Source organism: Phlebotomus argentipes, unplaced genomic scaffold (genome assembly GCF_947086385.1).
Source record: "Phlebotomus argentipes unplaced genomic scaffold, Phlebotomus argentipes genome assembly contig_2, whole genome shotgun sequence".
Lineage (NCBI taxonomy): Eukaryota > Metazoa > Arthropoda > Insecta > Diptera > Psychodidae > Phlebotomus > Phlebotomus argentipes.
In genome coordinates this window covers 2,271,291-2,299,009 of record NW_026776162.1, presented here as the reverse complement: position 1 = coordinate 2,299,009, position 27,719 = coordinate 2,271,291, and the positions used below count along the sequence as shown (strand labels likewise).

Below are 27,719 nucleotides of genomic sequence, written 5' to 3'. Positions count from 1 at the left end.
TCGTACCAATCTCTGCACCAGTAGGGCCAGTGGTCAGTGTCCACCCAGCGAGTCACCCAAGTGTCCCCATTGAGGCCTGCAAGAGACACGCGAGTGAGTGGAATGCCGAGCATTTGCGGGGCTCCTAATTGGCTGTATTGGCATTCGGACGCGTCGTGATAGAGCGTCCAGAAACACATGGCACATAATGTTCCGCCGACACGATTGTCAGTGTTCGCGGGCGCGATCGTGATATAGAAAATAGCCGCCGAGAACGCGCCTCTGCACAAATCCTCGACTCAATAGAGCTTCTTTCGCCGTTTTGCGCTTCAGTCGCAGTTTGGATGCCGCGTTGGTGAGACTTGGGTCCGCGAGTTCAGCCAAATGTGCCAAGTGTGAGTGTCAGTGAGTCACGGAGGAGATTTATTCGAGGAATTCTTGCGTGATTCGTGTACTTGAATATTTTCATCGCAAGCCATTTCTCATTGGATTTAATATTTCCCCAAAAAAGGCGCGGGATTGCGGGACTTCATCTACATATATACGTGTCTGATGATTTTTTCAAGAGCGCTTAGGAGGAAAACACAGAAGCGCGTGCTTAACAAGAATGATTTATCGCATTCATTAATATCTCAGTCAGATGCCATTTAATAATGACGAGAGATTATCTGCGATTTGGAATCCACGATACATTTTTTTGACACGCTCCACTTCACTTAACATATCATTTAAATAATGCCTCTCTTGTACAAATATTTACCATCCACACTAATTCGATAATTCAATTAATAATGGCACATCGCGAGGGGAGCTGCTCCTTCGCGTGGAGAAATATCGCTCCAACATGAGATGTTTCTCATTTAGATTTATTACATGATGTCGAGAGCGCGGCTTGAGGAATGCTTGAGGAGCACTCTCATGGCAATTCAGCGGAAATGCTGTATTTCTCAGATTATCAATTTTACATTTCTGCTGAATTGTGTAATTTAACGCATGTCGCTGCCGCACAAAAAGACACATTATTTCTCTATTATCCCAATAATCCCACTCATGGCGGCTCTCCTTGTCCATCCACACCGCGAGACATTGAACTTGGCGCACAATTTAGCACTCACCACTCTTCCTGTATCGGATTTTCTTGTACACCATCGCGAAAACACAGCGGATTAACAGTGACAAAAAGGCGCTTCTTAGGAGAGATCTGATTACAATTTGAGCAACTTTACATGCTCAGCTCAACCTTTTATATACAGGCAAATTCGTTATCTTATGCAGATTTCCGTGACATTCAACAATAGCATAAGGTGCTCCTCAGTGCGTCTCAAATAGCATGTACAATATTGTAATTAGTGGCAGTACTTAATTGGAAATTGTGTGTGGTCGGTGAACTAAATCAAGTGCGCACTTTGAGACACACTCGCGCGACATTCAGAACCTCTGCGGAGACGTTTGAGAACTCCTCCAGCAATTACTAGGTGGCAACGGACAAGATTCTTAGACGATAGTGCGGCGCAACAGTGTGGCTGCAATGGATGTGAGATATATCGTCTCGTTCGTGGCAGGTAAGCCTTCATTCATTCATGTTGTATTGAGAGCAGAGGCAAGTGGACTGCGACATGTGCTGAGCTTTAAGCTTCAGATTTGATTTATGTTTGAACGTAGTGAAAGATTAAGCAGCTTTCGCTCTAAAAAAAGCTTCATTAAAGTGAGGCATGAAAGAAAAATGTGATCTCATTTCTCTAAGGACATGAAAAACTGTAATTTGTCATAAGCACGAATATTTCGTGCAGTCGTTGAGTTTTCGCCAACAATAGCTAGACCAGCAGACTTTGCGAGATTGCGTCGTGAAGACGGAAAGCATATGCTTTGACAGGTTGAGGGAAACGCATCAAAAATGACGATCAGAGTCAAATGGCAATGCAAATATCAATCATCTGATATTGAAGAGTCAAGCGCATTATTTTAATTCACTCAAGCGCTCTATTTAGCGTCAAATTAATTACAGCGTATAAAATACAGAAATGTTAGCTAATTGCCCTTCAGGTGCCTCCCATAACATTTCTTTTTGTGAGTGGGCAGCTCAGATTACATTTGCGTTCTTTTCCACAACACCAAATTATCTCTGTCACTTTGATTACACCTCCGGCCATGGCTGGACTGGCGGAAGGACACATTTGCAAGGTATGCAGGACACTGTCCAATAAACACGCCAATCTCGCCCATTTCCTAATGCGGCAAAGTGCTCCGTTTTTCGCGCATATCACGCAAATCACTCGCCACGAGTCTCTTGTATTATTTAATTAAATTATTAAATATTACGGGGTGACAAATTCATTGGGGTCATGTAAAGGAATGCCTCTGGGTGAAAATGTTCGTGTCGCGATATCACATCTCTCTGCCCTAATGCCATTTTGCCGCCTCAATTGCGTCGCCATTGTTGCGAATAAACCCCAACAAATTGCTATCATATCGAGAAATTTTCCGCAAGTTCGCATTTACGATGCCCGTCATTTAATATCCAAGTCCATTTTTCAAATAGAGGTGTGGCGATTCACATCAATGGCAAAATTACATTAATGCACAAACCTCACCTTTGGAGATTCTCCTCTAATATAGTTCAACTATGTTATTTCCCACACTGCCGCCCAGCCATTGAAGACATTCCACTTATTGCATGCTTTCTGCAGTTCCTTTGGGAGTGGATATTCCGGGAAAAAGAAGAGTGAGAGAAAGAAGAAAGTGGAGCAATTTTAAAAATAGACCAAATTACCAATACCTCAGAATTATGGAATTAACTTTTCCCACTAGAGTGAAAATAAAAAGACGATGAGGTAATATGTTGAGATATCCAATTCGACAAATATCAAAAGCTAGTCTATTTTCAGTTCGTCTCATAAAAATGAAAGTTCTTTTTTACAAGAGGAATTTCTGTGTTTGACATATTTGATAAATTGAGATTAGAACTTGCGTTGAGTTCTTCAGAAGAAGAAGAAAGAAAATATTGATTGTGTGCTGAAATCTAGGTAGATTTTTCACATTTTCCAACTTTCCCATTGAGTCAAGATTCTATTTTGGATAAGAAATCATCACACTTCTTCTGTTCTAGGAAAAAAAGGCCAATAAAAAGCTCATCATAAGTCACTTTTTTCCCCATTGAAAACGTAAAAAAAATCCTCGATTGTCAAATGAAATCCAGCCTCAAGTGGAAGATTTGAATCGCTCTTCATGCGGCTTTATTTAATTCTCAATCTTTTCACAGTGTAAATAAGAATGAATGGCATTTATTGCGATTTCAAATAAATATTTCCATTGTGTATTCCCACACACACACAAGTCATTTAAATAGTTGAGAATTTTCCATGCGAAATATTTTGAGTAAATGGTATTTCGAATGAGAGGCTCGCATTCGATTTAATCTCATCCTTGAAACAGTTTCAAAATCATTAAATGTCTCTATTATCTTAAGTGGAAAATTTGACGTTGGCAAGATGAACGGCGCACGAACGTATGGTTAACATTTCTCCACTTGCTCCAAGTCCATTTCCCGGAAAATATCACATTCAAGTAGCTCAAAGTGAGCCAGGGAGAATGTTTATGGGAAATTTGGGTCATCTATTGAATCAACGATGAGGCGAAGGGAAATAAAAAGCGAAAGCGAGAGTGGACTTGGCCAGTGCGGCTGATCAAATCTCCAGATGATGGGTCTTCAAAATTCAATACAGAGCCTCGTGAAAAAATTCCTTTCAATCACCGCCATAAATTGAGTGTCTGCGCTGAAAGTCGGGCGGATATGATGAGATTATGCTGAGGAAACTCCCTCCTCAGATCCGCCAACGAAAGGGACCCGTGTTGGGGGAGTTAATTGTGATTTAATTTACAATAATGACTTGCCATCGGGGGCAAAATGGCTTGATTGTGTTGACGAAAATGGCTATTTTATAGTCTATTGAATAGCGCCCAGATCAAGGCCAAGATTCTGCATTAATTAGTTTATAGATGGCCCTCAATTAAATGATTCATTATATTTTTAGACGCTATGAAAAATCTCAATTAATTTCCCGCCATGTGGTTTTCCCATAACACGCAGAAATGCGTGCATTCCCCAAGAGAAAATTTATAAAACTTCAAAATGATACGATACCATGATTTCCCACATCAATTCTAATCAATGCGATTGCCATATGTTTTATGCGGGACACGATATATAATTTTGGATGCTCTTGAAATCTATTTCAGATTCCCTCACTTTTCCTCTCATTCACATTTTTCACTAGAACGCTCAAAATGCTCCAAATTAGTGTTGGTGATTCTGCACCGAATTGATCACATGGGTGATTTATTAGTACATTGGAGCGAAGCGCAGCGTTACAAAACATTTTATGAGGATGTATTTTGTTCTTCGCACATCATAATTAAACCACAAGGCGGCGTAATTGTGTGCTTCCGGTGTACTTGCAGTCTGAGATATGCTCGAGATTTAAGTTATCTTTATTAATTGCTGAAAATAAGCCACTGAGATTTGACATGTGTTCTCGTATATTTTGCTATTTGGGGAGTATGTGGTGTACAGTAGTAATGAATTTGCGCTCTCGCCTTGCAATTGAACGTGGTGGACACAGCTTGATTGTGTTCAAACAAACTGTTTGGGTTAAAAATACAACTCTTTTTCTGTTAGTGCTTTAGCGGGAGTTTCGTATTCATTGGCAAGGACTGAATTTGGCGAAAATTTTATTCAATCGCCAAAGCGTAGTGTTTGCAGCATTTTGCTCTTGATTTATGATTTCATTAGTTTAAGAAGCCATGACATTTTACACACTGATTGAACAGATAAAAGTGCTTACGTGTGTCCCAACATCTCATTTCAGTATCATTTCTCATCTCTCCTGTGACGTCTGCTGATGTTTACAAAGGCATCGAACGCCTGAAATGCGCAAACCGAGAAGGTGTTAATGTGAGTATTCGGGGAGTTTCATTCAAGTTGAGTTCGTAAGTGTGTTGAATTACCCAATATTTTGCCGATTGCATAAGATCAAAGGGAGCAAATAAACAGTGATTGGGGTCTGGTTAACCACAATTGGAGCGCTCTCTGATAGATACTTGTATCACTGGCAGGTCCGACCGCACAGTGAATTTCGCCATCATCTGCGAGAGCTGAGGACGAAGATGCGAATCCAGGCGTCTGTGCCTGGATCCGAATTGGACGCCTACATCGTGCCCACTTTCGATGAGCATCAATCAGAGTATGTGGCAGAGTCTGACCAGAGGAGAAGATTTCTGTCTGGCTTCTCCGGCTCCAATGGAGATGTTGCGGTGAGTTTTCCCACCAAATTGCGACGCACTTTAGCAAATTGCATTTGTCACAAGTGTTTAAAGCAAATTCATGGGCTTTTCTCTGAGACGCATATTAAATTTTGGCACCTTTAATGCAAGTCAAGTCATCAGAGCCAAGTTGGATTAAATGGTCACGACAGATTTACAACTTATGCATGGGTGTGCAATTAATTTGCAGGTGACTCTCAATTCCGCAGCTCTGTGGACGGACGAGAGGTTCCTGTCACAGGCAGACAGTGAGTTGGACTGTGAGTGGAAGATTTTCAGGATGAACAGCGAACCGTCCATTGGCAAGTGGCTCACCACACAATTATCGCCCGACGCCAAAGTGGGGGCGGACTCGCAACTTATGCCGCACTACATGTGGCAGGACCTCAAGTACGAACTCTCGCGGAAGTCCATCAGGTTAATTGACGTGAACAGGCACATTCTGGACGCTATTTGGGGTGAGAATAGGCCCGAACCTTTCAATGATCCCATCAAAGTTCACCCTGTTGCCTTCGCGGGCGAGAAGTGGGAGAGCAAGGTCAACAAGCTGAGGACGAATCTCACGGGCATTCGGGCAGATGCCATGATTATCACCTCATTGACTGAGATTGCGTACCTCCTGAACTTGAGAGGCAACGATATTCCGTACATTCCAGTCTTCAAGGCTTACCTCATTGTCACGCAGAAGGAGATCTTCCTTTACACCAATCAGACCCGGATAGACTTCGGAGTGTCACTCCATCTCAAATCAGAGCCGTGCCATCACGAAAACTGTGTTCAGTAAGAAATCTATAATTTTGACTCTGATTCCAATCGTTTTAATGCATTTTTTTCCAATTCATTTCCCAGAGTTAGAGATTACAATGCTATTTGGTCGGATTTGCGCACATTTTCCCAACAGTGGCAGAGAGTCTTGATTCCCACATACTGTGTCTTCGACATGGGAGCCTCAGAAGCCATCTACAGTGCTTTGCCTCAGAAGATCGTGGTGGAAAGAGTCTCTCCGATCATTTACATGAGAGCGCAAAAGAACGAAGTAGAGCGAGCAGGAATGGTCAATGCTCACATTCGGGATGCCGCAGCGCTTTGTGATATCTTCAGTTACCTTGAAGAGAGGGTAATTCTTATTTTATTCACTCATCTTGTCCGTATTAACACTCATTATAACTTCTTTGCAGTATGCTTTTGGAGAAAACTGGACCGAATTGGAACTTGCCAAGCAGATTGATCGAACACGACGTTCACAGAAGTTTGCCCAGGACATATCCTTTGAAACAGTCGTCGCTTATGGAGAACATGCCGCCTTACCCTATTATGCTCCTAATAACCTATCAAACAGCTACATTTACGACAACAGCACCGTTCTGGTGGACTCTGGAGGACAGTACTTCGATGGGACGACCGATGTGGCAAGAACTTTACATTTGGGAACTCCGACTGCTGAACAGAAGAGGGCCTACACTCTCGTGCTATCTGCAATGATTCGTCTTTCAACGCTTGTCTTTCCGGAGAATCTCCGTCTATCGGATGTGGATATCCTGCCTAGAGGAATTCTCTGGGGTGACTTCAAGGACTATCCGCACGGATCCGGACATGGAGTGGGATCATTTTCATCAGTTCACGAATGTAAAAATTTGATACTCCTTATATTAGAGTTGTTTAATTCAATAGTTTATCGTCTTACAGCTCCGATCACTATCGCTCATACAACGAAACATCGCTACACCTTCAAAGAAGGGTACTTCTTCTCCAACGAACCGGGTCTCTACCGAACCATGGACTTTGGGATTAAACTTAAGAACATCCTGGAAGTGGTGGACACCGGAAAAGTGCACCCAACTGGAAAGAAATTCCTGGCTTTTCGTGATGTTACCTTTGTGCCATTCGAACCGAAGCTGATCGATCGGACTATGCTGAGTAGCCAGGAGAAGCGATGGTTGAACGAATACAATGCAAGAATTCGAGATCTCGTCGGTGCGGAACTTAAGCGGCAAACGAAAATGCAGGCCTTCTACTGGATGATGAACAAGACCAAGCATATCATTGAGTACTTGCCGGAGAAGGAGTATCGCAGTGCCCAGGAGGCCAACAGAGCCAGTGTCCTGGGAGATGCTAGTCTAACGCTTATCATCGTCACATTCTTCGCATCGATCAGAGCCATGATATAAGAGCACCGTGTTCACAACTAGCAAAGTGACTTTTATGTAAATCAAATCTTCGTTGGTATTACTACACCTTACTGTATTAAGTAGAGTTAATATCGTAATCAAGTATCTAGACTGTAAATAATTCTTCTTAACACCATGTCTGTTGATTTTACATTGAGGAGCATCGAGATACAAATTGCAAATTAAGAGCACGTTCAGCGTCATAGTTATCGTCTATTTGGATCTTAATTAGCCATATAAAATAATCGTATATCAATTAATAATTGTAAATAATGTCCGTCACCGAATTGTATCACTCAAACACGTTGACTTCAATAAAAATTCCAAATTTACACGGGAGCACAATTTGAGAACTACTGGCGGGGTGTGTGTCTCTGCTGCACGCATTCTCGAGTTTTTGAATCTCTATGCAGTTTGTAAAGAAGGAAGGTTCAACTTTTAATTTACTTGATGTTACCGTCGAGAAGAAAAAATTAATTAGAAGTAAACTTGGTATTTTTTCACTTAATACATTTCCCCATCGGGAAGCACAGAGTGAATGCGGGAAATTATATTTCACATTTTATTTCTCACCATATTTGTTGGGGAAGAAACATGAAAGAAAGCACAATTATTTCTCTGGTGACGGAGTGCAAAAAATAGGCAACTTTTTCTGCTGCAGACGACAAATTAATAATGACCCGGCGCGGTGAGATAAAGAGCATGTCACAAGAAGTTTCACAACTCTTTTTCATCTTTGTGGATTTTTGCTGCAATTATTTCGTGAGAAATGCCAGACTGTATTTTTTAAGAGGTGGAAGGAAATTGATCTTGCTTAGCAGAGTTTGTTGACTCTCTATAGGAAAATCAGGACAATACAATAGATCAAAAATAGAATTTGAATTATTTCTTAGAAATTATATAACAGATTATTTCATTCTTAGAATTGCACTCTTTGTGAAAAGCTCTCATGCATTCACAATGAATATATTAGAGATGTGAGAGGCGCATGTTGGACCACGCTATATATTCCTATTGATAAATCCCTCGTGGTTCTTCAGACCTATTAATTACTGTGTCATTACATCCAGGGGCAATTTATGCATTAGTAAAGCACATTTCTGCATATTTCATGAGTCTGTGTTCACTGCACTTTGGTAATTTACATCACAAAGTTCAGGAGAGAAGAGATTAAGTTTCTAATTACAAGTCTGCTAATTTCTAGCCCTACTCGCTCTCTCACTCTAGGCTATGGGAGTCTCATGTGGCCCTTCGGTGGCGCATTTGGTTTTCTGCGCTCCGCCAGAAAATAACATTCTCATTCATACGCGAAGATAATTTGGCATTCCTAAAAGGGGAGTTCGGGCACCAGCAGCAGCACATGATGCCGCAATTCACACCATTTCCACTCTCGGACAATGCGAGGTCCCACACCATGGACTCCTTGAGATACTATCTGCCGCTCGCAAATCGATAAAACACATATACGATGAGGAGAATTGAGCGAGAAGTGCCTGAAGAATACATTTCACTGGCAAATAAATATTGTGGGGAATGGCTGAATTTGCCCGCCTGAATTCCAACTCACTCTCCTACCCCTCGGGTTAAATGCCGGAGCTGATGACACAAAAATCAACCAGGGGAAAAAAGGGAGAGACAAAGGAGTGAATGGGGAGGTTGAGGGGGTGGATCACGGGGAGAAAAAAAATGTGACGAGGAAATGTGGCTGAAGGGAGAAATGTGAAAGTTTTTTCCTTGTCCTCTGTCTGGCTCTGTCTGAATCAGCAAATAGTTTCAATTTCTCCTCCCTTTTTATAACAATTGCTGTATTTACTTCTTATTTGTTTTACGACAAATTTAATGATGCTGTGGTGCTGATTCCGAGTGAATTGATTGTCCATTTAATTGTGAACTAATTACGTTAATTGATTGATTTTGCTGTACTGGCACTAATTCCGCTGCCACAGATAATGCCAAACCATCAATGATTCTATCAATTTATGATGCAATCAATGGGAGAGGGAAAAACTTTAGAGTCCCCGTCAACTGATATACAACAGATCCTCCATTCGGCCTTATCCTGACATTTATCGCTGACTCCTAATACACAGCTTAGCTAAATTTTCACATCTGTACACACTGTTGCAAAATTTGCATGATCATCACCTCGCATTGGAAGCTCATTTCACGGCACAGACACTCTCCTTCCTCTGCCCTTTGTTCCAGACCGGATGGAAAATTTATTGAGTGAAAAACACTCAATGAATGATGCAAGACACTTTCGCGCTGTTAATTTTTTATAAAGGCCCATGTTATACCTATCCGAAGATGATTCACAACACATAAATTGTGTACAACATGACATTTCAATTTTCATAAAAATGAGCGTGTTTCGCTCTCATGCGGACTCATACACACCCCGCCAGTTTGGGGTTCCGCGAGTGCTTTCAAGTCCGCAGGATGTGCGCGAAGGGAGTGGGCGATGTAGGGGTTCCTTTTCGGAGGCCCTGTTCGACGGCCTCGAATATGCAATAAAGTGCGCGGCGTGGTGAAGAACACTGAGAGGAAAGTGATGAGGGAGTTTAAGGGAATGCATAATTGAACAATCTGAATAGATCGAATAGACATGTAGAATTGAATATTGGACAGCGTCACAATGAATCACTGGAGCGAAATCTCTAGCACTTTTCCAATGTTTCTCTCAGTGTCCCTAGTCGGTATTGCATATAGTGTTTCCCTCATCAAACCGCGGCGGATAGGACAGAGAGCGAAGAATGGTATACTCCCGAGAATCGTCCCCAAAAGGCGGATATTTTTCACATAGTCGAAGCCGGGGTAACTTTCAATTTTAGAGGCGTGATATGAATTTAAATCCAACTGCTGCATACATTTTGCAGTGGAATAACAATTCCAGCGGATGCGGTGTCTCCAGAGTGTAAAAGAGTGGGTGGCGAATTCACCATCCGTCAACTCTGCCGAGTATCTCCGCCATGGTATTTTATTTTAACCGGAAATATTCACTTATCCCCCAAAAATATATCTCCCAACTGATATACAATGTATCAATGTTTAATACAGTGTGTGATATTTCTGTATTATATGAATACGTGCACTTTGAAGCGAAATATTGTTCAATATTTCACGGGGTTTTTTGAAATGTTGAAAGGTTTATGGCCAAAGCGTCGAGAGCGTGGCATTTCATCCCCTTTTCGCCACTCCCGAATGGGATATTTTAGTGGAGTGGACAGCTTTATTAGAAATTGATATCACAGTCAAAACGTCAATATGCGCATAATTGAGTGAGACAGCGTTGGGAATTTATGATGAAAGGCCGCATGAGTTGTGGAAGAGTGGATGATGTACAACCACCCACATGCAATTATGTCTGGAGAAGAATTAACAGGTAATTGATTATGAGAGTGGCAACTGAAAAGTTCCAACTGAGTCTCCATGCTTGGGTTTTGTTACCCATCAAACTTCCATATAGAGAGGAGCTTAATACGCATTTCCAGGTAAAGTTATTTTGCACAGCTTCAGCATCTTGTCTCAGTTGGTGGGATGAAACTTTATGTTTTCCACGCGAGATACTCACTCAAAATTTATATGGTAATTTATTCACAAGTTCAGCTTTAATTTCCATCGCTGGTGCTCTCACCCGCGCTCCGCGCCGCTTTCTTCATTAAACTCAAACCGAAATGCTGACGCGGAATATATCAGAAAGTAAATTTGATGCTAACACACCCCTGAACAACCCCTTACCCGGTCGCATTAAGGAATTTCTCTGGGAAAATTTCCCTCAAGCACCCCAACCAAAAAGCTCACGACTTGCAACCGTGCGTTGACTCGCTGGGCTCGGGAGCTTTCCTCGTCTGGGCAAAGAGGGAGCGCACATTTCGTGTCATTTAATTCAATAATGAAAGCATTTATCTACCCTCCCGCCAAACCATACACAGAAATGTATCTGCCTGGAAATATGATAAAGTTTTCAACTCCTTTCGCCGACTCTGTCGAACACAGCGCCATTCTTCTCCTTAATGTTGAGATTTGAGGCTTTGCACAGCCACTCTCAAGTGTACACAGAGCAGCATAGTTGATTAATTCCGGAGGAAATTCAGTGTGAATGATTTAGTGGCTGGGGAAGTGCCGCCGGAGAAAATACCCACAAACAAACACTAGAGATACATTCTTACATCATGATTATTTGAGATTTGTCAACCAATTAAATTAACTACTGATGTGGATGTAATGCCAAATGAAATATGTACAATAAACCATACATTTCCTATATCTAAATGATATGTGGCGTGATTCACCATTTTGCCGAATCCATCAGGAAAAGCTTCAAGAACTCAGAGCAGAAGCCATGAGATTATCAATACAACACGATTTGGGTTTCATCCTGATCCACGTGTATGTTAGATTGATGGAAAATCTTTGGAGAGACAGTGAGAAAGTTTGCCAAAACCCTTCACCTTTGCTTCACGAGGTGTTATGGTTTCACAAATTTCCCATTCGAGATTCAGAGTGATGTTGGGAGAATAGTTCTAATTTAAGAGATGATTTCTTTCAATCACGGGCTGCAATTTGAAAGTGCTTTGAAGTATGCCAGGTTGACTTATCCATGCAAAAGACTCCATTACAGAGGAAAGGTAAAGGATGTGGTGGAAAATCACAGCTTAGTAGTGCTATGTTCATCGAATAATGTCGAGTATCGATTGCTTATTTTGGGGCTGTGTATGAGAATGTTGGTGGGTCTTTTGGTGAGGGCAAAGGAAGTTTCCCAATCTCAGGCAAATCGAATTGTATACATAAGCCATTGAGGAGAGTGTTAAATAGAATCCGCCTGCGACTGTGTCAAGGTGGTATTTGAGAAGGATACAAAAAGTCATTTGACTTGAGGCTTTTGCAACTATTTCCCTCCCAAAATCACTTTATATTCACGACGAGAGCAATTGAAAAGGTTCATTGAGAGCGGAGGATAAAGTTTAAAAGCACTCAAAAGATAAACTTGAGACATGAGAAACTTTTGCAACTTGCCCTCATTTGGGGAACTTTTTGGAGGGGGGGAGGCCGACGAAGAAGACACGGAAAAAATGGGGAGACAATTATAATTTAAGGTGCGGAATATGAAAATGTTGCTGTCGGCCATTCGATTGGGGCCAGCAGATGGGTGGCTTTATCTGGGCCCGTGATAAGTTGTTATCTCAATTTGCCTCCACCAAAGACTCATCAGATTCCGGATGAACTATATGTTTCCGTACTTTGAGCCCCTCCCACCAGAATTGCTCATTCGAGGCATTATTAAGCCCCGGGGAGAGGCGAATTGTCCGGAGAATTGGAATTTATGAGAGAGAGCTTGCGTACAACGCCTTAATGTCACCAAAGTTATTTCCTCAACACTTGATCTTATCAAAAGTTGTCACAGCCCACTTATGAGGTCAACAAGATAAATTTAATAAACATATCGCAAGGTGACGCAGAAAAAAAACAAGCCAGAGAGAGGACATCCCTTGCCGGGAGGAGAGTGCGGGGGCCCTTTTCAAATTTCCTCCCGTGACTTGCGAAAGCTCCGCAAGCGGATTTCGTCGAGTGGGGGACTTTTTCACGTCAAATAAAACACTCAGATGCATTTCCTCCATTAATTTTTCGCCTTCAAGTGGAGTGAACAACAAAAATAAGGTGGTGAAATAATGCTGAAATTCTTTTGGGCAAAAACTAGGAAAGCATGACGCAACACTCTGCAGAGTGCTGACGTTGGGATCAAATAAATATTCTCACCAAACCTATTTTCAGAGAAGGAAACAAAAAAATTATATAAGGTTTTAACTTAAGAGAATGCATAATCAGATTTTCCTTTCTGAAATCCAAATTTAAGATTAACTACTTATAATGTTGCTCTTCTAATGTCCAAATATATGATAAGTTCGAGTTTTAGATATACAGTTTTGCCTCGTTTTCCTATTTTCGTCCTGGCTTCTCTCAGCCGGATGGGAAAAAATGGGCAAAATAATAGAAATGAATATAAGAATGGCGTCAACTAAAACCGAGAGATCTTTTCACTCAGATGCTTCTTTTTTTCTAGGAGAGCTTTTTCTTTCCTTTGGTTATATGTTTTTTTTTTGGCAAAAACGCCCGTGACGGTGTACAAATGACTTTGAGTAATTGCACAGAGCTCCCATTTCGTTGCTCTTAAGTGGGTGAATATTTTAAACACGTAGTGCCAGTACACATAGCCTTCAATACACCAAGTACAGCGAGTAGTTGATGCGAGGATAGAGTACCTACATATTTTTGTTTATGATTTATGACGGAAAACGCCGAGAGTTGCTCTCTTGAGGATGTCAGACGGCAAGAGCATTTGGTTAATTGCTTATGTTTAATTATTTTTCTGCGATTTTCCCATTTTGACGTCGAAGGAAATGGAATGAAATTTTTCTTAATGGAACTTTTATGAATTGTAGTTTGTGAAAGTTCAACTGCTCATGCAAAAAATTCAAATGTGTGACGGAGAGAACGCGAATCGACGGTATTGAGTTTGGTAGAGTGAGTGTGAGAAGCAATTTCCTTCGAGCAGTGGTGGCTTTTGTGCCTTCACATGTGGAGGATATGGTGCGGTGCATTCATAACAAGAAAGCCGATTGCGTGACATTTGGCACTTTTCAGGTCGAGTCTATTAATACATAATCAAAGAATGATAATTGAAATTGGCCGCTCGGGAACACAAGCCCTAATTGAAGGGCTGGAAATTTCTCATTTAGTCCAAGCGGTCTCAAGGCGTCAAAATCGCCTATCTGATGTATTTTATGTCCTCATGGCATGAAAAGGTCACTCCACCACTCCGTTCAGGCACTAATTTGATTATTTTCCCGTGATTTCGGTCGAGGGTGTCCCAAGTTGATGTACGATTATCTAATATTTGCCATCCCACACACTGATTGCTTCCCCATGCAAACTGCACAAGTTGTAGCTGACCAGTGTCCTCTTAATTGAAATTATCCCCCATTCGAGAGCATCCCGAGCGCAGTACACGAAACCAAGTTGTAATTCCTTCTATTACGTGCTCTCGAGCGACTAAAGAGTACAATAATAACTTGAGACTTTGCTATTAGTGGAAAGGAAACAGCCAAAGTTCCAATACATGAGCATCATTTCCACAGTGGATATGAGACTTTCACCCATCCAGCAATATTGCTATGCAAATTTCCATTCATGCCATTGAGAAGAAAATCTTGTCGAGTTGGATGGAAGTCGTTGGAATTTGCAAGTTGTTGCATGTAATTCCGCAATGGCTGAAATCGGCGAACTTCCACAAGAGCAATATTTGAAGATCGCATCATAGAAATGCGATTGATTTGAGTAGTACTTGAGGAGGATTCCTCATTGTGAAACTGTGGTGCGGAGAAGGACTGAAAGATGCCAAATTAAAGCATAGGTTGAAAGAATAAATATATTTAGGGAAAATCCTCCGTGTTTGGTGTTTTGCAAATGGATACGCGTAGAGTAAACAGCCAAGGCACATAGATCCTGAAGAGGAGGATTTCGAAATCTGCAAGGCAAACATTCTACTCAAAGCCCGTGGACAAGAAGCCGAATGAGATGGTGTGCTGAGGAAGAAATCAAAAGTGTGTTTGGCCATATCGGACGCCAACGACGTGATGAAGGTCTGATTCTTTTCAAGAGGCGGGCGTTTGAAGGGCTGTTATTTGATTTGCACCCCCAACATATTCATCTTGGCTTGTGATATTAAAGAAATCGGATTTCTCTGTTGTCAGAGGACCAGCGTGGGCGGGTCAAGAGCAAACATTGCATCTGAGGACTGGTGCTGTGTGTACTTTCCATTTGAACGGTCACGAGCGATGAACAATGGGTGCAATTTCAGGCATCATGGAGAAATTCCAATTTGTTTCAATTATTAATTTCTCAAATACTAAATCTTCTGCTCCGGTAGATCCATCTGGAGCAGTTGGGGCGCCTTTCTTTGCTACAATTCTTATGGCGGGAGGCGAAAGGGAGCATACAAAAGCCTTTTTTCCTCCTCTCTACAATTCAACTATCAATTTCCGTGGAACAATGCATCGCCTGCCTTTGCTGCGGGTCAAAAAGTTGAACAATTAAATCCATTTAAGGCAGCCAACTTGAGAATCTCTTTCATGGGAAACGGGGATTTCATTTGCCAGGATTTCAAACAAATACTAAATATAATTTAACTTTGCCAAAGAAAGGATAATAACTCGCAGCAGTTTCTCCATCCATGTCGGTAAATTCAGTGCCACAGAATCCCTCCTATTGACGCTACAGAGTGAAAAAGGAGTTCAATTTCACCGAATAGAGACATAAACACGCTGTGAAATTAATTGAATTTTTGCAATGAAACTGTACGAAGGAGAAAAATGCATTGCAAATGGGAAATTGATGTTGGTGGATAAAAATGAAAAGCACATAAATGCTTAGTATATTTCCACCGTCTAAATAAAGAGTGAATGTCGTGAATCATGAAACACTGTAAAACGAAAAGTACAGACGCTCTCAGACCGTAAGACTAATAAATACCTAAATTTATTTCTGATGTTTCAACTAAAAGCTATTGCACATGACACGCGATTCCATCGTTTGATTACAACATCACAGTTTTGTTCCCTTCGGAACGATAATCGAGTTCCTTTGCCATGTAATCTTCTCTCTCACGTTATATTGGATTTCAAGGAGCTCGTATCGCTTCTCTAAACGCTTCTCTTAAATGCAAAATTGGAGGTGAAAATTGTTTTCAGAAACTCTTCAAGTATCAATAATTGGGAAAGTGGAATAAATGTGACATATGATTTATTAATTTGGTAAACTCGACTAGTCTATAAATTGAAACTATTTCAGATTAATGAACCCTGGGTTTTTGGCTATTGAAAAACAATAATAAATAGATAGTCGAAGCCAATAAAATCGACAATTATACTGAACATAATTCTTCCAAACTCTAGTCCATTCAGGCAAACGCGCATAATTCACTGATTATATTACTTCATGAAATTTGAACAAGTTCACAGGAAAGCAATGGGATAATTTGAGAATTTAAGGATACAATTTAAGAAGTCCGAATTATTAAATTGTACAGTGTTTACCGACTTCAAGCATCTGTTTTGGTGTTTATTTGATGATGCTTAATGTATGAAAATCCGCAGCGGAGATTTCGCCTGCTAAATTGTTTATCCTCCTGTACAGGATTCAGCAGGTGTATGTGTGTGTATGTGGTGCATTTATGCACATGCTGATAGGCGGAAATTAAGCGAGCGAATTTGGTTTGTGCAATTTGCATAATATATGTGAGTTTGCTATTTGAGAATACATAATTAACAGATTGTTATTTTTCACAGGTTTGTGTGCGCTATTCACGTCGCCGGCAGCGCGATGTGCAAAGGTGCTGCAGGAGTGCAGTTTGCGCGGGAGTTTAAAAAAATATGGTGATGCTTTCATCATGAACATTTTCAATTTATCTCATTTAATGTATGATTTATGAAAATATAAATTACGGCGAGTTGCCGGTAATACCACGAGACTCTTTTGGTATTCAGACAGGGCTGTACATACATTTCCTCAGTGACATTCTACCAGCGAGGACATTCATAGTTTATGTAATTTGATAAATAAATATGAGCCGTGTATCTTGAATGTCGGGGTTCGGTTGGGGGCCACAGCGGAATACGATATATGTATAAATATTTCACTTTTGAGAATGCTCCCTATATCTCGCGGGAGCGCAAATTTATACATTCATAAATTGTTTTTCTCGCCGGCATTGCCGGCTTCTTCGGGTGCACGAGACAGCCAGTGGAGACGCCGGGCGATGCAAAGAAAAATTATTTCCCGTGTTCCACACTGTCGTCCTATGAATATCAAAAGGCGATGCTATGCCGCGTTGCCAACGTGAGAAAATGCCTCACCACGACCTCATTTGGGAACAAAACTTTGCAGCTGACGTTAATGGCTTTCCAATTGCACTGCATGTTCATGTTTTTCCACTTTTTACGTCGATGATATCAAACCATTACGCCCTCCCTCACTTTCAACTGATATTTATGCGATGGTAGGTTTTTTTTCTGCTCCTCCAGACAATCACTTGGCACAATTTCTTTCACATATCGTGGAAAACTCCGCTTACACAAATAATCCGCTGTCTCTTGTGCTGACGGGGATGGGCAGCTGGAGCGGGTGGCTTCAGCCCTCAAGCAAATAAACTTGTGCAAGTATCAAGGCAAGTATTCATTACGTAAATACACCCATTTGACTTTTCCATGACGCTTTTATTACATTCTAAATAGTAATAAATCTCCTAATAAATTTGTATTCTCATAATGCCCTTTAATAACAAAAGTTTCATTAAGTTTGTAATTAATTTTCTCCCAAGACTGCACAAGCAGCGTCGTGAACTTCTTCCGAACATTTCATATTCATAGATTTGTCGAGAAAAATGAAATATGAAAAATACCCCAGTTGAGTTACACTCTGCACTGAGAATTAAGTTTTAGCCATCTCTTGAATAAATATGATAATTTTCTTCGTGTCTGCATGATGCATAAAGAAGATGAATGACACTGTCCCTTGATATTTAAATATGCAATCTGATATGGATACATATAAATAAATTGCAAAAGTTCACTTTTATGTGTATGCGAAATGCAAATCCTCTGTAATGTAATCGTGTGCTTTCGATCAAAGCATCTCAATCTTCTGGTTGAAAAGCATGGAACATAAATTCACTGCGACATTCAGTGGTGGCGCGTTAAAAACTTAATTAATCCCAGAGCATTATGAGTTTACTCGTAATTTATAGCCAGAACCATGAGCGAAGGGCTGGTGAGAGTGCAACTATAAACAATATAATCAAGTTCTTTCATGGTGTCACAATATCCTTCTGCCGCCACATAAATGCGATAATTATTGTGCACTTTTTCCTCCCAAGAAGGTAATTGCATAATAAACAAAGTTTGGCAAAGTGTCTGGCCGTTTCGGTAAACCCTAAAAACCATACAATTAGACTTTACTCAATGTCACTGATGGTGGGTTTGCTTTATGACCATCCTAATTCTCTCCATTTTGCCACGGGGTTCTTCATCACAATTTCATGGGTGAGACGAAATGGTGGAGCAGCAGTGCTGGAAGTGGTGAGATCAAAAAGTTGCGGAAAAGCTCCATTGGAAATAAACTTGTGTTTATTATGGGAATTCTAGGCATGGCGCGCTTCAAGTATGAAAATCATGGGCTGCGAAGCTGCCTTTGCCCAGGTGTTTCACACAGTGTGGGTGGGTTTATTTTTGCGTGCGAAGCATCTGAAATGGGCGTCAGGTGTTGCAAACTGATTCAGAATTGATAATTATAAATGGTAATTACTGTAGACATTGTGAGATATTCTGTTTGTGCTGCGCTGCTGAAAATTTTCACGAGACCGAATCTGATTTCGCTGTGTCAATAACACATGAAAACTAAATGGAAATCCCAAATGAAACGTGAATATATCTCTCAACATACAGTCCTAAATGTATGCAAATAGGCTTTATTTTCTCAACAAATATATACTCAATCTCCTTTGCTAACTTGTTTTCAGCGTTTATTAAAATTCCAACTAGTTTTCCTCGCTGGATGTCTACGTGGAAAAAGTTCAAATCTTATTTGACATAAATCTCAACTCATGTGGAGGCCACTTTACTCAAAGCTCGTCAGAAAGCTCTAACTCTTGCCTGTTAATCTCTAAACATAATTATGTGACGCTTGAGAAGTGTATGCAAACAAATTTCTGAATTTTGCGATTCTCATAACACAGTTCACAAATAATTGTAATTGAGTTGAGACTAGAGGCAATTTTCTACTAAAACTCTGTTGCGCATCAAATATATCGTGAGAGTCTTTCATGGAAGCTCTTATTTTATTATACCTGCCTCTTGGATGTTGCTACATTTTGTATACACACACACACAAACAGCTCTGAAAGCAGCCCTATTTTTAGCGAAATTTCTCTTTGAACGCCAATCTTGCACTTCTGAATCTCTTAATAATACATTCTGTAGATTGCTTGTGGGTGAAAAACCGTGGGTGGGAAATAAAATGATGCCAGCAACATTGCCAAGTATATGACTTTTAATAAATTCTCATTTCGTCAGCGATAAAAAGTAAATTCAATCTAATGAATTTTCATTGGCAAAATCTGAGTCTCTGCAACCGTATACATTCTTTTTTTCGCAGCTGCGAGAACTGCACTGCACTGCTCTTTCATTTATGGAGCCACATAATCGTAAAGAATCTCTTGATTGATGGATACATGGAGAGTGTAGCTTCGCGATTTGTGAGCTTTTCTGACAGTTATGCACGTACATAAAGTTCTCCATAAATAACGCTATAAGCTCACTCTTTGATAGACAATTTTTGCTGGATGAAATCTCTAACTCTAGACTTTCACAGCTGTATTATCGCTGAAAAACACACAAAATTCCCCGATTTCAGCACTGAAGACAGAGAATCGTCAATTTTGCGAAAGAAGTTGTTTCTGCAAAATACACTCAATCAATGCTCGCACTCCTTTAAACATTCACACTGGGCTGAACCCTTATTTTCCACCTCAAAGAATAAAATCAAATCACGGGGTTTTGCGTGGTGCGAAGCACTCTTGGGTGGAAAAATCAATTCTCCATAAATTATTGGGATAAAGCAGCGAAGATGAGGTAAACCAAATCACTTTTATATTCAATGGTGGAAAGTGTCTTCAAATTTGTACTGGGTTGAAAATCGAAGAGACATCGAGGGTACAAAATTCTATTTTCAACATGCTAAAAAGACTGTAAAGCATGCACAAGAGTCGAAAATAAAAGAACAAGGCACATGATCCAAAATCTCTTTTTCTATCTCACTGGGAAAACTGTGTATGTGTGTGTGTGTTTTTCCTTACTTGATTTACATATATAAAACCCGGCGAAATGCGTATAAATCAAACGGAGTGGGGGCGCCCCCGACCCAAAATGTGCCCCAGAGAGGAAAGGCAAAAAATTGAAATCCTATAAATGGGGAATTTTTATTGTAAGCTCCCTCATATTGAAGCGTGAGGAAATGCTTCTATGATTTTTCTTCCTCCACTTTCATTTCCCTTATCAAAACACCATAGATGGGAATGCCAATTTCGCAAAGCTACAATTCCTCATTGCTCCCAGAGGAAATGGGAACTTCTGGCGCATTTGTCTTCAAATTGTGTTATAGAGGTGATATTATTAAGGTTCAAAATTGCACTATTTCCCAGCATACAATCACGATTCGAAATATCTTCTCAAATCTTTACTATCCTTTCAAGAATTATCTTTAAAGGCCGGTAAGAGTGGGTTTTTTGTCCTAATGTGGCAGCGGAAATTCATCTGTCTGGATATCATTTGCGGTGAATTCCCTCCGCGATTTGGTGTCATGCCAATTGAGACATTTGCCAAAGAATTTTTCTCGAGACATTTATTGTGGTGTTGTTTAACGAAATTTGTTTGTTGACTCCAACGTTGTGCAATTTGTGGCAATCATGCAAAAGGGAAAGTAATTCCTTGCCATTTCTTTTTTTTTTCTCCTCCCTTTGGCATCTCTCACATTGCCGAGTCTTTCAATTCTTGGCTATGATGACTTTTTCTTTCCTCTATCCGCTCAAATGTTGAAAATCCCACCCACAGAAGCCACAAAGTGATCTCTCTAGGGCTCGATCGAGCTCTCGATGCCGGAATGGTTATACGTTTCAATTTGGTGTTTCCTATCCGGGGCACAAAACATTCCTTTTCGCCCTCGACATATCATAAAGTTCAAAGGATATTCGTCGATAAACAAACTATATAGAAAAGGGAAATTTTATTTACTTCTTTTACCCAAACTGTCTGCAATTGAGTGCCGCACAGTTTAAAATATACAATACACTCAATGGCTTTGGCTCTCTGCTCAGCGAATTGGAGTTGAGAGGAAAACAATTTTTACGAGACATTCATCCCCTCAGAGAATTGTAACCAACATAGTTTCTCCGTACTTTATGCACATTTTCGCAAATGTACATCTCGAAATGTGCGAGGGATGCAAAGTGTATTCCGGTCGAACCACACATGAAATGTGGTTTGGGAGATAAATTTTCAAATTAAAATGTGATTGCTATCAGTTTCACTGATTTGATTCTCCATCATGTCTTGCCGGAGGAGTGAAGGAACCATCAGGACTTTTGCAAGAGTAAATACATTACACAATGTGAAATCCAATTGAATAATGCAAATATCCTCCAGAGAAAACACAGTGAATATCGAAATGAAAATGTTCTATCTTCGTGAAAGAAATTTGTGAAGAAACTTTTCGGACTCTTCATCACTCAAGATTATGTTGAAGTTTATAACAATTTTAATGAGAAACAGTCTTGAGCAAAGCAACGGAGAGAATGCAGAAATTCAGACGAATTAAATTATTATACGAAATAGATTAAGAAAATATTCTGAATATCAAAGTTTTCATCATAGAAAACTTAACGATGACTCTGCAAGAAGCAAAAAAATGATTATTTTATAATAACATCTGTTTATTGAAATTTATTAAGAATTGCGCGTAATGAAAATTCAACCAGGTTGACATAAACTTTCTCTCTCTCTCTCTCCCTCCCTCAAAATTGGTTCAGAGTGTTGTGCATCCTTTAAAGCACCCAACTTAAATTTCACCCGAGTTCCTCTCTCAATTTCAATTTGAGGTGCAATTTTTCTGTGGATTAAATTTTTGGTGCACCCCAACTGAGGCAACCCCTCGAGTATAGTGTTGGGATAAGGAGCAATCTTGGGTGGAAAATTCTGCTGTGTCGGTGTCTGAAGGGTGAAAAGCTTCATGGTGGAAAATTCCCAATCCGCATCACAACTTCCCCAACTCTCCAGCCTTTGTAGCACCCCAAACAGTGTAAAAGTTAATAAGATAGCATAGCAAATTGATTGATGAAAATTCGCTTTCAAGTATGCGATGTAATAAAGAATCAAATGGTGTAATTTTTCACTAAAGAATTTCATGGAAAATTCCACCTCATCCCAATTCGCAGCAAACTTTCGCTGTACCCGAGGAGATTTTACTTCTTTGGCACATATAAAATCGGAGAAAGTGAGATTTCTTATTCCACCCTGTCTCTCCGTTGCTGGGTATTAATTTATTATGAGATACAAAACCACAATGATATGTATATTTGCTCAGTGTGTTGTCTCAACAATGGGTGAAAACATGGTGAATTGTACATGTTTTTGCTTCTGCGAATGAGAGAAATTTTACGATTACGCCAACACAGCTTCTTCCCTCACGCCACCAGCCACCCCAACATCTTCGTCAACTATGCGTGCTTCGTCCCCCTCAAAATCCTCACCTCAGCCATGAAATTCCCGTCTGTAATTCATGAAATATTCAGATAGTGTTCTAAAAAGCGTGTACCGAACGTGTGCAGGGCATTTTCTCATGGATTGCAATTTCGTGGCGGTATCTCTATCTCCTGCGGAGGATAAATTTGATTTGACAGGCGCGTCGACAGACACGAAAGGTGCTCTCTTCTCTCTCATTCTGCACACCCCAAACGCCGAATCGAGGGACCGCAGAGTTATAAGCAAAGGGTTGAGCAAGATTAGTGGAGAGTGATGAATTTTGATCCGAAGAGAGCATTGAGGAATTACAGTAACATCCCGACAGAGTTGGAAGAGAGACTTTGGGAGGGATTGAGCGCATTAAGAGCTGTGTAAGGAATATAGTACAGCATGCGAGGCATTAGACTGACAGATCTTTGACAGTTTCCGAACGCTGGAGAAGTGTAAGAAATCGCGTGAAAATGTGAGTAAGTCTCTCAAAATGCATCCCTAAACAGAGGCTTGATGCTGTGTCAGCTGGGATAGAATGATCTCATATTGAGCCCGCATAATATCCACAATAAATCCTTTCGTTTGCCAGTAGACAACATTGCATATCATAGCAATAATGTATCGTTATATTTAGTCGTGAGAATTCACGATAGTTCATGACGAGCAGGAAAGCGATTAAGGTGCATTTTGAGCCTCTCTGCGCATTAATTTCCTGTCAAATAGATTCATGAGGATAATTAAATAGGAATTTATGCACTGCAAGGCGATTCACACCTTCGATGATGAATTATATACGACGAGAGATGCCACAGTGAGACTAGGACGATTATCACTGTTGTCTGAACATATTAATTCCACTTAGACTTCCTCTCGAATGGCCACAGAGTGCATGAGTCATATGCCATGGGGCGCTGTGTGTGCGATGTTTTAAGTAAACAAAATTATGCTAGCTGATAAAATCAATTTCTGGCACTCGCACTTGCGAAAATAGCGCATTTCTCCACTGGTCCGCCGTATGACAAGCATAAATACATAATTCAATTCATTGCACATTGCACACAAACTCCCATTAATTTTCACATTATGTACAGAAAGTGTGTGTCCGTCGACACCCTCATAATTGCACCGTGAGTTACTCAACTCTCTGATCACGTCTAAATTGGTTGGGACGCATATGAATGTGTACTCAATAAACCGACCAGACAGGGTGAAAATTAAGAATGTTCCAGCAAGCAAAGAGGGTTGATTTCTCGTGCAACAAGTTGAAAAATAAATTATGTGTCGAATGAAATGAAATTGGTGAAAGTTCTCAACTTGTATTTCGACAAAATTTTACAAAATTCCCATGAAAGCACTTTTTCAATGCAATCTACGTAGCATTTATTAGATTTCAAATCCAGTAGTTGCTTATTAATCTAGCTATTAATAAGAGTGAGTCAGTTTGATTGCTCTTTTTGCAATAAATGAGCTTTCATTGATGAAATTCCCAGAACACTCCGACATCAAATCACCGGCAATCTTTATTTATTGTGCGAAATTGGCGTTTATTCAATATTCCCTCTCGGAATAAGCACCATTATGTGTCCCTTTTGATACCCCATCGGCGCGCAGATCAGCGCGGACTCTTCAGGTTCAGCATTTCTGGTAAAAAGGGTTGCATGGAATCGAACATTGTATTTATGTTTATTTTAAATCGGTATCACAATACGATTAAGTATGTTCGTGTTTTTCCTTTTTTCCTTTGCGTCCCGTTCTGTGTTTGCTTTCAATTTCAAAGTTTAATTAAACCCCTCTTTTTGCAGCGCCAAGGGGTGAAGAACCCATGTGAACTTTTTCACCTTCGCATTATATTGAGCTGGAGCGAAATGATGGTTCTGTGCATCGTGCGCTGCGTTGGAGTATTTTTGCCATTTGTTTTATATAATTTTTCCCACAGAATATGTTGTGAAAGTGAAATAAATATTTCAGAGAGTGTGCAAAATCAATATTATCGCAATCTTTGCATAACTGGCGATGTTTTCAATATTAACATCTCAGTGATTTATTTATTGCCATTGGCGGAATTTTGCATAATAGACGAGGACCTGAAGCAGCATTTGCCACCACCACCACAGCGTGTGGGGTTTATCTCCAGCTCTTGGGGTTACGATAAGGCCATTGTGGACAGAGCTAACAAATCAAATGGAGAAGGGCTTCACAGATATGAGGCGCAGCTATCATAATTCTAAAATAAATCACCTTGGGCTTTTCTATATAAATTTTCCGGATGATGGGCCAAGTGTGGGGGCTGCGCCACCCGGAATGCTCCCCCATTTACGACCCCGAAGCCTGTGTGTGGAGTCTCGTGATTGCCACAATAATTGACTCAGGGTTTTAGTCCTTTTATCCATACAATACCAATTTTGTGGTGCAATTAGAGCATAAGAAATTGCTATAGTCATGTTATTGCTGTAGATTTCTCCTTGGCGGGAAATTGTTTGGGATACCCTCATTGAAAGGAGAGAGGAAGATATTGCTCCGCTCCCAAATGTAAAGGATTCGCCATGGTATTTATTTGTTTACTGCCACAAAGGCTTCCTCAGAGAGTCCTCCAAGGGCCCCATCGACATTCTCTCGCCCGCCCCTCTTGAACATAAAGCCCCCCGATAATTGTGTGTTTGGTGCGTTAAATTGGAAAATCTACAATAATTCCATAACCATTATTGGGCCCCTGAAACTGCCGTTTCCGTTGAATTATCGATCAATTCCAGGAGATAAGCCCCCAAAGAGATCCACCAGTACAATTTCCACAGCCTCGATAAAAGTCCCTTCCGATACGTTTGGGGACTCGTTGTTAAGTTGACGTCGCTGAATTTGCAAAACTTTTCCACCCTTCAACACTTGAGAGACCAACAAAGTTGTCTTTCACACATTCGCTCTCACGCCCCGCACACTTTTTCCTACAATTGAAAAGTGTTGATTTGAAGAGAAAACTTCATGAATTAGCACTGTCTTGAGTGAAGTTATAAAGTGACAAAAGGGTGACTCTCTCAAGCACCTCCACGATTCACGATTTTCCATCTCGTGGCATCCGCAGGGAAGCCCAACAAATAAATTGTCATCGATTAAACTCACGCAAGGCGAAGCGGTGGAGAGTCATGAGGAGGAGATGGAAGAAGAAATTGGCGTTTCCCTTTATTTAATACTTTTGGCGCGACATTTTTCTCCGCTCCAAAGCCATTTTTATGTTCTTAACATATCTTAACGGATCAGAATGTCTTATCCATGAGAAATTTGGCTCTTTTAGGGCACCCCCACTTTCGTGTCTTGAGATTTTCAGCCACCCACAACACTGAACAATTGCTTCTGGGAAAATGGCACGATAAGCATTTCTCGCTCATAACTGTTGAGATTTCACAGGATGCGCAGTAAAAGGTAATTGAGCTGGAAAATCATTTTATATTTGCTTCTTTTGAATACGAGGCCAAAAAATTTAAGCAAGACATTTATGCAGACAAAAAGTACAAAAAATAACAAGAATAATTTATCTTATAACCTACATATGAACGTGAAAATAGCAATCATAGATTTATGTATGTAACTTAAACTTTAACTCTAACTTATCATTTTTAGGCGCCTAAAAATATTCAGTAACTAAATCCTTATCATCTTAAGTTAATTTTAATACTACTTTACACACAGAAGAAACATAAAAATAAAAGCGCTTTCACAAACAGGTGATCTTACTGGGAGAGCATAGTGGACATTGATAAAGTGATTAGATTAAAAAGTTTTTAAGGGCTTTCAGCACCCGCTGTCGTCCAATCTTATTCCACAACACATGTGGCCGATTACTCCCGCTCATGTACTTGGCGTCCGCCTGATAGCAAGAAAACAAAATCTTACCATTCTGCGTCATGTGGCTGCAGATATCTACGCAATTCTCCTGCTGGATCAGGAACGCGTTCAGGACTTCCCAGTTCCTCTTCAGGCTGCCCAAGTAGCTGTGATTCACTATTGGTGGGAGCGTCGTGATGATCACCTCAATCCCCTTGTTCTTCAGCATGCGCAGCAGACGATTGTAGTCATTTATGATGTCCAGGGCGTCGCGCCCGTGCAGGAGATCCACGGTGCCGAGATTGAGGATCACGCGCTTGTCCGGAGAGTACAACATGCGGTCGAAGGCAGCTTGAATTGTCTGTCCGGAGACGCACATTCCGGATTGATGAATGCGGTGACCTGGTTTCCGGCCAAAGCCCATCTCAAGTCGGGCCATTTCGAGGAAGAAGTCATCTCCAATCAGCGTGTATCCGCCAAGATGAGGATTCTCCTGGAATTCCCGGAAAAAGATAAACTTTAGCAACAATCCTTTGCCCAAGAAAGCGTCTCTCTAACCTGACTGTCTCTACTGATCATCGTGCTGTTCTGCCTCGGAAGGAAATCGGCTACCTTTTTGGCCTTGTACGGATGCCACATGTTTCTTCGACGATTGCTGCCCTTGTTGCTCTTGGCATTGGCAATAAGACGCCGCATGTGGATTGTTTTCTTGGAGGATGTCATCCAATATATGTTCCCGTAGAAGTCTCTCCTGAAGGACACATCGCTGAGGTTGGCCATCAAGTGGAAAAACTCAACAAATGAGCAATTGAGGGGCTCCTTCACTTGCTCTTGAAAGTCATCTGCAATGGCGGCACAAGAGATATTGCGTAATCACCGCAATTGCTCAAAATTCAATGTCTTTTTCTTACCACAAATTGTTGGGAAATCTGCACCAGTAGTGTGCAAAGCAAGGACGCTCTTGATTAAAATGATTTTCTCGTGAAGATGCATGTTGAATGATCACTTTTCACTGCTCTTTACCCAGTTTTTCACCACAAAGACGACAAAACAACTAATCTCCTCACAAACTTTGAGAGAAACTGTTCTTCATTATTCA

General features: G+C 40.7%; 2 protein-coding genes across 4 annotated transcripts; one reads left to right on the top strand and one right to left on the bottom strand.

The window, feature by feature from the left end:
• Positions 1-104: 104 nt before the first annotated feature.
• Positions 105-7,798, top strand: LOC132265117 (uncharacterized). Of its 2 annotated transcripts, none has more exons than XM_059765617.1 (8): positions 105-374; positions 1,255-1,541; positions 4,845-4,930; positions 5,092-5,289; positions 5,489-6,078; positions 6,148-6,415; positions 6,477-6,924; positions 6,985-7,798. In XM_059765617.1, the coding sequence occupies exons 2-8, from the start codon at positions 1,508-1,510 to the stop codon at positions 7,464-7,466; spliced, it is 2,106 nt and encodes a 701-aa protein (XP_059621600.1). In that variant the 5' UTR covers positions 105-374; positions 1,255-1,507; the 3' UTR covers positions 7,467-7,798. The 2 variants fall into 2 exon arrangements, with proteins under 2 accessions (XP_059621600.1, XP_059621598.1); XM_059765615.1 differs by having other exon boundaries at positions 105-430.
• On the bottom strand, positions 4,823-27,719 carry LOC132265143 (maternal effect protein oskar). Of its 2 annotated transcripts, XM_059765665.1 has the most exons (4): positions 27,532-27,719; positions 27,179-27,462; positions 26,690-27,113; positions 4,823-4,900 (listed from the first exon to the last, which is right to left on the bottom strand). In XM_059765665.1, the coding sequence occupies exons 1-4, from the start codon at positions 27,611-27,613 to the stop codon at positions 4,854-4,856; spliced, it is 837 nt and encodes a 278-aa protein (XP_059621648.1). In that variant the 5' UTR covers positions 27,614-27,719; the 3' UTR covers positions 4,823-4,853. The 2 variants fall into 2 exon arrangements, with proteins under 2 accessions (XP_059621648.1, XP_059621646.1); XM_059765663.1 differs by lacking the exon at positions 4,823-4,900 and having other exon boundaries at positions 26,229-27,113.

Coding starts and splice junctions, on each gene's coding strand:
- LOC132265117 (XM_059765617.1), top strand. CDS start 1,508: ATGGATGTGAGATATATCGTCTCGTTCGTGGCAG. Junction 5,290..5,488: donor GCTCCAATGGAGATGTTGCG/GTGAGTTTTCCC, acceptor ATTAATTTGCAG/GTGACTCTCAATTCCGCAGC. Junction 6,925..6,984: donor ATTTTCATCAGTTCACGAAT/GTAAAAATTTGA, acceptor ATCGTCTTACAG/CTCCGATCACTATCGCTCAT.
- LOC132265143 (XM_059765663.1), bottom strand. CDS start 27,613: ATGCATCTTCACGAGAAAATCATTTTAATCAAGAGCGTCCTTGCTTTG. Junction 27,463..27,531: donor AGATTTCCCAACAATTTGTG/GTAAGAAAAAGA, acceptor CCGCCATTGCAG/ATGACTTTCAAGAGCAAGTG. Junction 27,114..27,178: donor TGATCAGTAGAGACAGTCAG/GTTAGAGAGACG, acceptor CGGGAATTCCAG/GAGAATCCTCATCTTGGCGG.